Raw genomic sequence first — 15,006 nt, 5'->3', positions numbered from 1 at the left:
TTATATTATTATGATTACTATTATTATTATTATTATTATTATTATTATTATTACCGTTATTATTATTATTATTATTATTATTATTATTATTATTATTATTACTACTATTATTATTATTATTATTATTATTCTTGTTACTATTAATATTATTATTATTATTATTGTTGTTGTTGTTACTATTATTATTATTATTATTATTATTATTATTATAGCACCAAAACTCTCTCCATATAACCTTTAATACAGCCTTTGTATATATTAATTCACTATATAGAAACTGTCTGGGAGGAATGGACAAAATTCTGGGAAGTGATAGATGAGGGAAATGGAAAAAGATAGATAGATAGATAGATAGATAGATAGATAAATAGACGAGGGAAATTAAGAGAGATAGATAGATGAGAGAAATTGAAAAAGAGGTAGATAGACAGATAGATAGATAGATGAGGGAAATTGCTAGATAGATAGATAGATAGATATAGGTTGATAGATAGATAGATAGATGAGGGAAATTGATAGATAGATAGATAGATAGGTTGACTGATAGAAAGATAGATAGATAGATAGATAGGTTGATAGATAGATAGATAGATAGATAGATAGATGAGGGAAATTGAAAGAGATAGATAGATTGATAGATAGATAGGTTGATTGATAGAAAGATAGATAGATAGAGAGATAGATAGGTTGATAGATAGATAGATAGATAGATGAGGGAAATATATAAAAAAATGGCAGTCCAAGGGTCGTAGGATGAATGCGACGAAGGAGACGCAGACCGAGAATCAACTTTGAAAATTGAGACAGAAGAGGCGGACTGAGAGGGATTTGTGTCCGAGCACCAGAGGTTAGCGATTTATTTTTGTTAGAGACTCGTGTATCTCTCTCTCTCTCTCTCTCTCTCTCTCTCTCTCTCTCTCTCTCTCTCTCTCTCTCTCTCTCTCTCTCTCTCTCTCTCTCTCTCTCTCTCTAGAGCCTAAGGTCGGATACTTTCTGAACAGGCCTCGTAAATTCCTCTCTCTCTCTCTCTCTCTCTCTCTCTCTCTCTCTCTCTCTCTCTCTCTCTCTCTCTCTCTCTCTCTCTCTCTCTCGTGAACGGGAAGGAAGGAGAGAAACACATTGAGGTGGTTTGGCCATGTGGAGAGGATGGAAAGGGAGAGACTGACTAGGAGAGTGTATGTGAGTGAGGTGGGGGTGGGGGAGAGAGAAGGGGAGGCCAAGGATGAGATGGAGGGATGGAGTGGAGAGGTATATGAGAGAGCGGGGTGTGTGTGTGTGAGCTGGGAGCAGGGCAGTGAAATGGCAGGGGACAGGGCGACATGGAGGCGACTTGTTTGTGGCCACCCCTTATGGGATTAAGGTGTCAGGCAATAGATAGATAGATAGACAGACTCTTTTGGTTCAGAATTCCCTCGTGTTTCATTTCTCCAGCTCAAGGCCATCCTCCCAGCACACCCTGTATTACACCAGGCTTCTGTAATTATTCTGGATGCATTATGTTCCTCTGTCTTGTTATATCTTGTAGGCATAGTATATATATTGCACCTCTCCTGACCGGTGTCGTGTGTGTTGTGGGCATGGCTCTGTCTGCTGGTGTGGGCGTGGGTGTGACAGCGGGAGTAGAAAATAAATGATGCCCCACAACCATTGATAACACTGACTGGGTGGCACTGTCTGCTGGTGTGGGCTTGGGTGTGGCAGTGGGAGAAGGATGTAAATGATGTAACACAGACACTGATGACACTAAATGTCTGGCACAGTCTGCTGGTGTGGGCTTGGGTGTGGTAGTGGGATATTAGTAAATAACACACCACAGTCATTGATAGTGCTAACTGGATGGCACAGTCTGCTGGTGTGGGCTGTGGTAGTGGGCAATATATAACACACACAGCCATAGCCAACACTGAACCACGCTACAACACACTAGAGGGAGGCAGGCAGAGGAGCATTGGAAATACACCATCAGGTGCAAATGATGATGCTGTGTGGCCCTGTCTGCTGGTGTGGGCTTGGGTGTGGCAGCGTGTAATAAAGAAATAACACGGCCTTAGATAACAGCCGTCCCTGCAACACACGAGGGACCACCGGGGCAGAGAAAGGCAGAGAAGCTTTGTAAATATTCGCCACTGATGCACCGCGCGTCTATGCACAAATTCTTCCATAAGCCTTGCACTAAGAGTGGTTAAAAAAGAAGGCTCCCTAACACCTTTTCCTTAGTGATTTATTTTCCATCTTACCCATTAACATCCTCTGTTTTTATTCATTTATCTTTTCAATATCAGTTTGCATGACTAACACACAAGATAGTAATGGAGCAGAGTTAGAAATGAATCAGTATGGAAAAGTTGTTAAGTAACCTTCCTAACAGTACTAGTCAGTTAAGGAAGCTCCCTAACACCATTTCCTAAGTAATTTATTTTGTTTATTACACCTTGCTGTCCTCTTCTGTTCTACAAAAATCCTTCCAATATCACCATACTCTGCATAAAGCTCCCTAACACCTTTTCCTAAGTGATTTATTTTGTTTATTACACCTTACTGTCCTCTTCTGTGTTACAAAAATCCTTCCAATATCACCATACTCTGCATAAAGCTCCCTAACACCTTTTCCTAAGTGATTTAGTTTGCTTATTACACCTTACTGTCCTCTTCTGTGTTACATAAATCCTTCCAATATCACCATACTCTGCATAAAGCTCCCTAACACCTTTTCCTAAGTGATTTATTTTGTTTATTACGTCTTACTGTCCTCTTCTGTGTTACATAAATCCTTCCAATATCACCATACTCTGCATAAAGCTCCCTAACACCTTTTCCTAAGTGATTTATTTTGTTTATTACACCTTACTGTCCTCATGTGTGTTACATAAATCCTTCCAATATCACCATACTCTGCATAAAGCTCCCTAACACCTTTTCCTAAGTGATTTAGTTTGTTTATTACACGTTACTGTCCTCTTCTGTGTTACATAAATCCTTCCAATATCACCATACTCTGCATAAAGCTCCCTAACACCTTTTCCTAAGTGATTTATTTTGTTTATTACACCTTACTGTCCTCTTCTGTGTTACATAAATCCTTCCAATATCACCATACTCTGCATAAAGCTCCCAAACATCTTTTCCTAAGTGATTTATTTTGTTTATTACACGTTACTGTCCTCTTGTGTGTTACATAAATCCTTCCAATATCACCATAGAAAGAAGGAGACAAATCATATCTAATAATAAATCGCCAAGGAACATGCGTTAGGGAGTCTCCTGGCCTGACGAAACTACACGCCTAAAATAAGCCTAGCAGTAGTGGTATAATAGATTCTTTTAAAAGGTTCAACATTATTCCATTTTTTAAAACAGCTACCAAATGAAATGAAGGTAATGTAGTTGTGTATGTACAGTGTGGTTGTAGGGTTAACTGGCTGGGTTGGAATTGCTGGGGATTCTTAACACCTGTGCTTTTGTGGTTTATTTTTGGTGTAGGTGGATAGTTGGACATACACGTGAACACACACACACACACACACACACACACACACACACACACACACACACACACACACACACACACACACACACACAAAACTTTCAACATTACCACAGCAGATACTAAGGCTAAAGACACACACACACACACACACACACACACACACACACACACACACACACACACACACACACACACACATCAAAATATATAAGAAATACAATCCATCAGTCAAAAAAAATCCATAAAATACATCAGAATATTAGAGCCATACGCAAAAATAAATCGCATGAGGAAAGGTGTTAAGAATCCACCATAACCAGTGAGGAGGGTCAGTCTGCCCCCAACCCAGTCTTAGGATAGATTTATATATTCTTTTAGTCTCTCCTCGTCTTCATGTATACCATTTTGTGTCCCAGGATGTGTGTGTTTATCTGTTTTTTTGATTCCAGTCGGTTTAGAAGAGCAACTGTGGGGTAATTTTAGAGGGATGGTGGATTGGAGTAAGCCTGCAGTCCACTGGGTTCATTTCTAAATAAACATGGCGCCAAAATAACGTGAATAGCACTAACTACCAATAACAACATCAATAACATCAATAACATCACATCAACAGTAATTATAACCAACAACAACAATAATAATATCAACATCATCAATAACATCAATATCACATCAACAGTGATAATCAATAACAACAACAATAATATCAACATCATCAATAACATCAATAACAATATCACATCAACAGTAATAATAACCAATAACAGCAACAGTAATATCAACATCATCAATAACATCGCATCAACAACAGTAAAAACCAGTAACAACAACGATGATATCAGCATCATCAGTAACATCAATATCACATCAACAATAACAATAACCAATAAGAACAATAATAATATCAGGATCATCAATAACATCAATAAGAATCAATAACATCATCAATAACATCAATAAGAATAAATAACATCATCAATAACCTCAATAACATCACATCAGCAGTAATAATAACCACCAGCACTGGCAATAATCACATCAACAGCATCAGCAATTAACATCAACATCATCATCAATACAACAACATCAACACGACTATAGTGGCGGCGCACGACTCTGAGGTAGTCCTTATCGTACCCTGGCAACCTAATGTTCAAAAGTGCGTCTGAGTCTGTGTCATATTATACACGAATATATTATACACGAATATATTATACACGAATATTATTATACATGAATATATTATACACGAATATATTATACACGAATATTATTATACATGAATATATTATACACGAATATTATTATACACGAATATTATTATACACGAATATATTATACACGAATATTATTATACATAAATATATTATACACGAATATTATTATACACGAATATTATTATACACGAATATATTATACACGAATATTATTATACACAAACTTTTACACGAATATTATACACGAACATATTATACACGAATATTATTATGCACGAACATATTATACACGAATATTATTATACACGAACATATTATACACGAATCACATGCGTCTCATATTATACACGAAATCAGACGCACTTTTGAATGGTAGGTTGCCAGGCACGATAATAACAACCTCAGAGTCACGCGCCGCGACTATGCCAATAATAACAATATCACCACCACCACTACCACTACTACTACTACCACCACCACTACTACTACCACTACTACTACCACCACCACCACCACTACCACGTCCACCACTACCACGTCCACCACTACCACGTCCACCACTACCACGTCCACCACTAGTACCACTACTACTACTTCTACTACTACTACATCAACGACATCAATAACAACAACAGCAAGTCCAAAGGCTCTTCTAAACTGAGTCAAATTTTCAAAAATGGTCAAACTCAAAATTCAAAAACTCAAAATCAAAATATCTCCCTGGGGCACAAAGCCGGGTATGCCAAACAGCTTATCATAGTCCCAGTTTTGTAGATGGCAATTTTCGGTGTGATTTTTTCGTAGCTGAGACCCCCCAAAAAATTATATATATTGGTCTGTTAGTTTTATCTATCGTGATATTAGTTGGTGTAGATCAATGGTGTGGAATTGTTATAAACCTGTTCAATTTGAAATTCTGGTTACTCACCGCTTGCGTCATTTTTTTCTCTGGAATTATTGGCATGTTAGTGTTCTTCTCGGTGTTCTAGTTCTCCATTAGTTATTTAAAGGTAGAGAAATAGTAGAACATTTAGTTAACCACCAGCATTTCTAGTTTTATTAGTGTGTGATATAGAGAATCTTTGAAAATAATGGTTTGTGAAAAAATATTATCATTATTTCCAGTTATATAAATGTGTGATATATAGAATCTTTTAAAATTATAGTTTGTGAAATAACATCATTATTTCTAGTTATATAAATGTGTGATATATAGAATCTTTGAAAATAATGGTTTATGTGAAAATATTATCATTATTTCTAGTTATATAAATGTGTGATATATAGAATCTTTTAAAATCATGCTTTGTGATAAATCTGACTCTTCCTCTGATCTCTTGGTTTTTCGAATAATAGACATTTTTCTTTAATATTCTTTCTGAAATAATTGATCTTTTCTCTGATATTATGACTGATGTTGTAAGTGACCAAGGATCTTATTTCAAGTGGCTTTTGTGACCTTAATGCCCCTTCCTAAGTGATTCATTCTCCCATTTACACCTCAGTATTAATTTTATTGATGGAAGCAAATGTTATGCTAGTCTTATTTCCCTAACACTACTCCCTAAGTGATTTATTCTCCCATAGGTTTTCAATAAGAACTGATTCATCAGTGTATAGATAAAACTGGCCATGTGGAGAGGATGGAGAGTGAGAGACTGACGAGGAGAGTGTATGTGAGTGAGATGGAGGGGAGAGAGGGAGGGGGAGGCCGAGGATGAGATGGCGGGATGGAGTGGAGAGGTATTTGAGAGAGGGGTGTGTGAGCTGGGATGATGGAGAGCGAGAGACTAACGAGGAGAGTGTGTGTGGGTGAGGTGGAGGGGGGAAAGGGAGGGGGAGGCTGAGGATGAGATGCAGGGATGGAGCGGAGAGGTATATGAGAGAGGGGGGTGTGAGCTGGGAGCAGGGCAGTGAAATGGCAGGGGACAGGGTGACATGGAGGCGATTTGTTTGTGGCCAACCCTTACGGGATTAAGGCGTCTGGCAGTAGATAGATTTGTTTTGATATATACACCATAATATCCCAGTACTGATCGTGTCTGCCTAAAATATTAAAGGTTCCTAACACATTTTAGGTTTTGAATTATTCATTTCAATTAGAATTTTCATACACATAAAAATGGAATGTGTATGAAGTTTGTCAATATACAGGTGTGTTTATGCTTGTGTGGGGGCGGGTGTGGGTGGGTGCAGGCCTGGGTGAGTGTGGGCGTGGGTGGATGCAGGTATTGATGGTTGTGGGTATGAATGTGTGCAGGTGTGGGTGGGTGTGTGCGGGTGTGTGAGGGAGTAGGTGTGTGTGTGTACAGGTGTGGGTGGGTGTGCGCGGGTGTGTGAGGGAGTAGGTGTGTGTGTGTACAGGTGTGAGTGTGTGTGTGTACAGGTGTGGGTGCGTGAGGGAGTAGATGTGGGTGTGTGAGGGATTAGGTGTGTGCGTGTGGATGTGTGAGGGAGTAGGTGTGGATCAGTGTGTGTGGACATGGGTGTGGTTGGAAGTTTGCATAACTAACCCTGTAAAGTAGCCACATTGGACGTGGGTGGGCGTGAGCTGGGGGGAGGGCAGTGAAATGGCGGGGGACAGGGTGACATGCGAGGCTATTTATCTGTGGCTACGCGTCTGGCAATAGATAGATAGATAGATAGATAAATAGAACAAACCGCCACATGCCCGGGAGAATTGACTGTCGGACTCTGAAAAGCTTACTGTACGATACCAGAACATTGTCAGTAATAAGAAAAGAAATATTGAGGCATAGCATAATATTGAGATGAGGCCAGGAGACTGACAAGAGATACTGCTGGCTGGATGAGGTTGAAGGAGGGAGGAGGTGAGGTAGGCCAAGGAGAAGGTGGAGGGATATGGTGGATGAGTGTATGAGGAAGAGTGGTATGGAAGTCGGTGAGGCTGGGGACTGACAAGAGATCGAGCTGGCTGGATGAGTTTGAAGGAGGGAGGAGGTGAGGTAGGCCATGGAGAAGGTGGAGGGATATGATGGATGAGTATGTGAGGAAGAGAGGTAGGCCAAGGAGAAGGTGGAGGGATATAGTGGATGAGTGTGTGAGGAAGAGTGGTATGGAAGTCGGTGAGGCTAGGGAACTGACAAGAGATCGAGATGGCTGGATGAGTTTGAAGGAGGGAGGAGGTAAGGTAGGCCAAGGAGAAGGTGGAGGGATATAGTGGATGAGTGTGTGAGGAAGAGAGGTAGGCCAAGGAGAAGGTGGAGGGATATAGTGGATGAGTGTGTGAGGAAGAGTGGTATGGAAGTCGGTAAGGCTAGGGAACTGACATGAGATCGAGCTGGCTGGATGAATGTTGTGTGAAGAAGTGCATGATCAGGGATTTGACACCCCTTTTTAACATGACAGTGTCTGGGCTGACTCTATCGGATACGTATATGCGAAGCTACAGAACGTGGTGAATGTTTTTGGCGTATCAGATAGAGCCAGGATTCCGGGGGCTTGAATGATGAGTGAATGGGAGCATGGCCCATTGGGCTGGGCACCCCGTTTTAACGTGACAGCGTCTGGATTGACTCTATCGGACACGTTTATGTGAAGCTACAGAATGTGGTGAATGTTTTGGGCGTATCAGATAGAGCCAGGATTCCGGGGGCTTGAATGGTGAGTGGATGGAAGCGTGGCCCATTGGATTGGACAGAGTTAGGCTATCTGGACGTTGCTACTCCTCACCCTACCGTAGGGTGGGAAAGGAGGTCCGGATGATGATGATGAGTACGGGAAAATATTAAGGTGTACCAGGTAAAATAAATCACTGAGGAGAAGGTGCTAGGGAGTCTTAGTGCCACATAACCCCTCAGATCTGGATGGTGTATTTATATCTATTTTATTTTATCGGCAATTTTATTTATGGTCCTCATACTGAAGGGGTTTATTCATGCCATATCTAACCCTCCATTAATTTTTGGAAATGGATAAAATCGTCAATATGGCAGGAATAAATTTTAAAAGACATTGGATTCCACTGGTCAAGAATCTATTTTTTTACTTTTTATTTTTGCTGTCATGATTTTTCAGCAAATGGTTTTCGTTTTAAGGGGTTTATTCATTGCATATCCAACTCCTCCATTAAAATTCAAGAAGTAGATAATATTGGAAGTCGATAGAATTGTCAAAACTATTATAAATTTGAGCCTGGTGTATATCCAGATTCCATGCGTGAAGAATTTTGAACATGTGTTGATTTCTGCCGTTGATGGTGATTTTCTTCCGCTTCTCGTGTTAGAGATATATTAGTAAACGTCTAACCCTTCCCTGAATGATCGGAAAGTGGATAAAATCATAAATAATAGCTGGGATAAAATTAAATATATCTCCTTGCTGAGTGACCTAAGGATCGGAAAGTGGATAAAATCATAAATAATAGCTGGGATAAATATAAATGTATCTTTGTGCTGAGTGACGTAAAGATCGGATATTGGGATAAAATCATAAATATTAGCTGGGATAATTTTGTATACATCTTCATGCTGAATTATGAGACTCGGAAAGTGAATCAAATCATCAAAATAGTGAGGATAAATTTAAGTGTAGTTCTGTGCTGAGTGACAAGGATCGGAGCCAACGCCCTGCCTTCTACAGATGACTTCACGCTCGGGGAGATCCACCTGGCGCTTACACTGACCAAGGGGCAGCTGGAGGTCGTGGTCAACAGCGCACGGGGGCTCCCCTCGGCCGCATCGGGTCAGGATCCAGGTCAGTACCACCACAAGGATAGATCGTGTACCGTTGTGTATTGCAACTTGGAGGATAGAGTTGGTTTACTTGATAGAGTGTGTTTGCTATGACTTGAGGAGGGAGAGAGGAGGGGGAGACCGAGGATGAGGTGGAGGGATGGAGTTGAGAGGTATATGAGGGAGGGAGTTGGTGGGAGGGCAGTCAAATGGTGGGTGACAGAGCAACTTGGAGGCGGTTTGTCTGCAGCCACCCCTTGTGGGATTAGGGCATCGGGCTATAGATAGATAGATAGACAGATAGATTGTCACTGGCGTAGTTACCTAGTAGCGAATGGTGAAATAAGATATATAGTGATAATGAAAGGAGACAGGCGAGCTGCCCAGATTGATACATTATTTTTGTATCAGTATTGCTGGCTGTCAGGGTAAGCTAGACCCCAGCTGTATTTACTCAGTGGTCAACTTTGCCTTCTGCACTGATAACACACTAGTTGTTTTTCCCACAAATTGCGCAGAAAACCCTTATGTCCTTGAAGGTAGTGGGTGTAACTTACAGTGTGGCAGGAGCCAATGAGAGTGCCAACAGAAGCCTAAATAATGCTTTCTTAGCTTTCTTGACGGCACACCATCGGTTTTGTGTAATATGTGTAAGGCCCCCAGTGGTAGCAGGTACCTGTATGTTTGTAAGTGGCTGGAGATTGCACTTAAGACAGCCTAGTGGCTAGTTAGCCAAGAGAGGCGGAGTAAGTCTGCTTTATAAGCTTGAGGACAATGTGAGAGTCACATTTGTTCACATTTGTAAACATATTGTCACAGTTTTCTCACATTTTGTCGCTTATTGTCATGTTACACTTTTGTCATATTTTGTTGCACTTTTCCTCATATTATCACACGTTACTCAATACATGACTTTGATTACAAAACACACTGTTTGTGCACCATTTCCCGTTTTTGGTTCACTTCTCCATTTACACTAGTGTGTGAATTATAACTGGATTGTACATCAACAAGTCTCCAGGCTTCCTCGAGCTGTGTGAGTATTGTAGCCTCCACTGATTGTATTCTGGTTAGGTAGGAAAAAACTTGATTATATTTGTATTCTGAGGCCTATATGAATTCCCCTTTTGTAAAATGAATCCTGGTTTCTTATTTGGTGTGTGTGTGTTATAGTGTATAGTTCAGTTTGTTTTCTTGTGAACTTTACCTTATCCCTTTTAGTGATTAATTAAGGGTTAAGAGTGCACCGTAATATACACCATAACAAGATAGATAGATAGATGGATGGATAGATAGAGCTTGAGGATAGAGTTTGTTTACTTGAGGATAGAGTTTGTTTACTGTTGAGGATAGAGTTTGTTTACTTGAGGATAGAGTTTGTTTACTGTTGAGGATAGAGTTTGTTTACTGTTGAGGATAGAGTTTGTTTACTGTTGAGGATAGAGTTTGTTTACTGTTGAGGATAGAGTTTGTTTACTGTTGAGGATAGAGTTTGTTTACTTGAGGATAGAGTTTGTTTACTGTTGAGGATAGAGTTTGTTTACTGTTGAGGATAGAGTTTGTTTACTGTTGTGGATAGAGTTTGTTTACTTGAGGATAGAGTTTGTTTACTGTTGAGGATAGAGTTTGTTTACTGTTGTGGATAGAGTTTGTTTACTGTTGAGGATAGAGTTTGTTTACTGTTGAGGATAGAGTTTGTTTACTGTTGAGGATAGAGTTTGTTTACTGTTGTGGATAGAGTTTGTTTACTTGAGGATAGAGTTTGTTTACTTGAGGATAGAGTTTGTTTACTGTTGAGGGTAGAGTTTGTTTACTTGAGGATAGAGTTTGTTTACTGTTGTGGATAGAGTTTGTTTACTGTTGTGGATAGAGTTTGTTTACTGTTGAGGATAGAGTTTGTTTACTGTTGAGGGTAGAGTTTGTTTACTGTTGAGGATAGAGTTTGTTTACTGTTGAGGATAGAGTTTGTTTACTGTTGAGGATAGAGTTTGTTTACTGTTGAGGATAGAGTTTGTTTACTGTTGAGGATAGAGTTTGTTTACTTGAGGATAGAGTTTGTTTACTGTTGAGGATAGAGTTTGTTTACTTGAGGATAGAGTTTGTTTACTGTTGAGGATAGAGTTTGTTTACTGTTGAGGATAGAGTTTGTTTACTGTTGAGGATAGAGTTTGTTTACTTGAGGATAGAGTTTGTTTACTTGAGGATAGAGTTTGTTTACTTGAGGATAGAGTTTGTTTACTTGAGGATAGAGTTTGTTTACTTGAGGATAGAGTTTGTTTACTGTTGTGGATAGAGTTTGTTTACTTGAGGATAGAGTTTGTTTACTGTTGAGGATAGAGTTTGTTTACTGTTGAGGATAGAGTTTGTTTACTGTTGAGGATAGAGTTTGTTTACTGTTGAGGATAGAGTTTGTTTACTGTTGAGGATAGAGTTTGTTTACTGTTGAGGATAGAGTTTGTTTACTGTTGAGGATAGAGTTTGTTTACTGTTGTGGATAGAGTTTGTTTACTGTTGAGGATAGAGTTTGTTTACTGTTGAGGATAGAGTTTGTTTACTTGTGGATAGAGTTTGTTTACTGTTGAGGATAGAGTTTGTTTACTGTTGAGGATAGAGTTTGTTTACTGTTGAGGATAGAGTTTGTTTACTTGAGGATAGAGTTTGTTTACTTGTGGATAGAGTTTGTTTACTGTTGAGGATAGAGTTTGTTTACTGTTGAGGATAGAGTTTGTTTACTTGAGGATAGAGTTTGTTTACTTGAGGATAGAGTTTGTTTACTGTTGAGGATAGAGTTTGTTTACTTGAGGATAGAGTTTGTTTACTGTTGAGGATAGAGTTTGTTTACCTGTGGATAGAGTTTGTTTACTGTTGAGGATAGAGTTGTTTACTTGAGGATAGAGTTTGTTTACTGTTGAGGATAGAATTTGTTTACTTGAGGATAGAGTTTGTTTACCTGTGGATAGAGTTGTTTACTGTAAAGAGCCAAACGTGTGTGTCAGGAATAAATCTTGTTGCTGTAGTTTGTAGAGTATGCAGTGGCAGCCACCATCCACTCACTTGATGTAGTGCTGCCTACTTCCAAAGGTGACTGCAGGTGTGGTTTTTAAACTTTTCCAGCCTCAGTACCTCCAGGTTTACCTCCATGTCGAGAGAGAGAGAGAGAGAGAGAGTTATAAACAAACAGCTGCATTCCATATATTGTTTTATATTTTCAACCAAATAACATCGTTTTATGTTTTCTTTGTCTTTATTATTACTCCTTTCACTGGCATCTTCCTGTTAGAGAGAGAGAGAGAGAGAGAGAGAGAGAGACTGTAATTACTGTTAGATGTAAACTTGACCGCCATACAGTACATTGATCCTGCCTGACTCCCAGTGCTGGCTGAGTGACGTGTAAACTCAGGTTGTGACTCTGAACTTGATAACTGTGCCTTCTGCCATCAATACCTTATGAGATTTGAGTTTTTGACACGGACACACACACACACACACACACACACACACACACACACACACACACACACACACACACACACACACACACACACACACACACACACACACACACACACACACAGATACACACAGGCACAGAGAGAGAGACACACACACACACACACACACACACACACACACACACATATTAACCATCGTCGTCGTCTACCTGGCTCAGTGGTTATGAACAAACAACTGAATTTCAAAGATTGTTTTTGTTACTTTTATACAGTTACTTGTTGTGTGTATGAGAGAGGAGTGTGAGCTGGGAGCAGGGCAATGAAATGGCGGGGGACAGGGCGACATGGAGGCGATTTGTTTGTGGCCACCCCTTACGGTATTAAGGCGTCTGGCAATAGATAGATAGATACTTGTTTTTGTCAGCTGTAGTTACCACACACAAAATGTCCATGTTTTTCAGGAGGCTTCTCTGGATACTCCCAAGATCCCATTTCGGTTCCACCTGGGGTATTGAGGCACTACTTTAACTGCTGCTCTGCGCTGACTGACAAACCTGATGCTTGTTTGTTACCTGGGAAATAATTTACAATGCTGGGTGGTAACCATATCACCAGATAATGGGGTGATGTGGAGCCTGCTATGGTGCCTGTGTTAACTGGGCGGAGAGGTGCAAATGCGGTGTCCATGCGGGAACCAAACCTTTACGCTCTTCTAAACCACCTCCATTTTGCTCCCTGCAGACACCTACGTGAAGACCTGTTTTCCAGTTCTGTCTGCAGACACCAAATCACTCTCATTTTATTATCTTCAAACACCTAAACAATCCCATATCAGTGTTTTGTGTTCTAATTTTTTCTACAAACACAAAATCACAACCATTCTGTTCCCTTCACACACGTAAGCAGTCCCATATCAGTGTTTCATTTTCTGTGTTTGTCTGCAAACACTAAATCACTCCCATTTAATTCACTTCAAATGCCTAAGTAGTCCCATGTAAGAGGGAATTTTGTCTGCAAACACTAAATCACCGCCATTTTGCTCCCATCAGACACCTACGTGAAGACCTATTTGAAGGAAGGTGAGCGGCGTATCCACAAGCGCAAGACTCGGGTCACCAAACACTCCCGGACACCTCGTTTCAACCAGACTCTCCGCTACGCTGCCCAGGACGCTCAGGGCCGGTCTCTCCTGGTGATGGTGTGGGAACGGCAGCGAGGCTTCGAACACAACGTGGGTATTGGAGTGGCCGAGATTAACCTGGCCAAGCTGGAGCAAGGTCTACGCCCCCTCAGTGGCTGGTACCGACTCCTGCCTGTCAGCAGCGTCATGCGTGTCGACTCAGACTCAGGCGACAGTGTGCGCTGAGGAGGTGATGTGTGTGCTGAAACGACGGCAGTGTGTGCTGAGGAGGTGAAGGTAGTGTGCTGAAACGACGGCAGTGTGTGCTGAGGAGGTGATGTGTGTGCTGAAACGACGGCCGTGTGTGCTGAGGAGGTGAAGGTAGTGTGCTGAAACGACGGCAGTGTATGCTGAGGTGAAGGTAGTGTGCTGAAGTGAAGGTAGTGTGCACTGCAATGGAGGGAGTGTGCACTGAGGTGAGGGAGATAGTGTGCACTGAGGAGGTGAAGGTAGTGTGCTGAAGTGAAGGTAGTGTGCACTGCAATGGAGGGAGTGTGCGCTGAGATGAGGAAGATAGTGTGCACTGAGGAGGTGGTGGTAGTGTGCACTGAAATGACGGCAGTGTGCGCTGAGATGAGGATGATCGTGTGCACTGAAATGAAGGCAGTGTGCGCTGAGATGACAGGGTGCACAGAGGTAATGATCGTGTGCACTGGGATGAAAGTGTGCACCGAGACAGGAGCCGTGTGCACTAAGAGGACAACAGTGTGTGGTGGTGATGTTATGGACACAAGCGCCACACGTGTTGACGTCGCTTCCGTGGCGCGGATGACGCTTGCACTGGGGCAGCCGGTGATGGGAAGGGGGGGGAGGGGAGGGCATAGCAACAGGTAAGGGAGGGCGGCTTGATTACACACATGTTTTTAGAAATATTGACCCAGTACCCATTGCAATCAGTATCTGAAATGAGGAGCGTGGAAGGGAAGGAAATGGCCAGTTTATAAAATTTCCGTATCAAAATATAGAAAGAAATGAT

General features: G+C 41.0%; 1 protein-coding gene across 1 annotated transcript in view; it reads left to right on the top strand.

Annotated features, from left to right (window-relative positions):
* LOC145409824 (uncharacterized) overlaps positions 1-14,216 on the top strand; it is a 198,774-nt gene extending 184,558 nt beyond the window's left edge. The window contains exons 27-28 of the mRNA XM_080280131.1: positions 9,307-9,420; positions 13,900-14,216. Coding sequence (XP_080136257.1) covers positions 9,307-9,420; positions 13,900-14,216 — 431 coding nt within the window. The remainder of the gene's footprint in view (positions 1-9,306; positions 9,421-13,899) is intronic.
* The last annotated feature ends 790 nt before the right edge of the window (positions 14,217-15,006 follow it).

The sequence above is a fragment of the Coenobita brevimanus genome, chromosome 9 (assembly GCF_032717465.1).
Source record: "Coenobita brevimanus isolate Jiangsu-jjx chromosome 9, ASM3271746v2, whole genome shotgun sequence".
NCBI lineage: Eukaryota > Metazoa > Arthropoda > Malacostraca > Decapoda > Coenobitidae > Coenobita > Coenobita brevimanus.
Note: the sequence above shows the minus strand (reverse complement) of the source record. Positions and strands in the feature narration are given on the sequence as shown.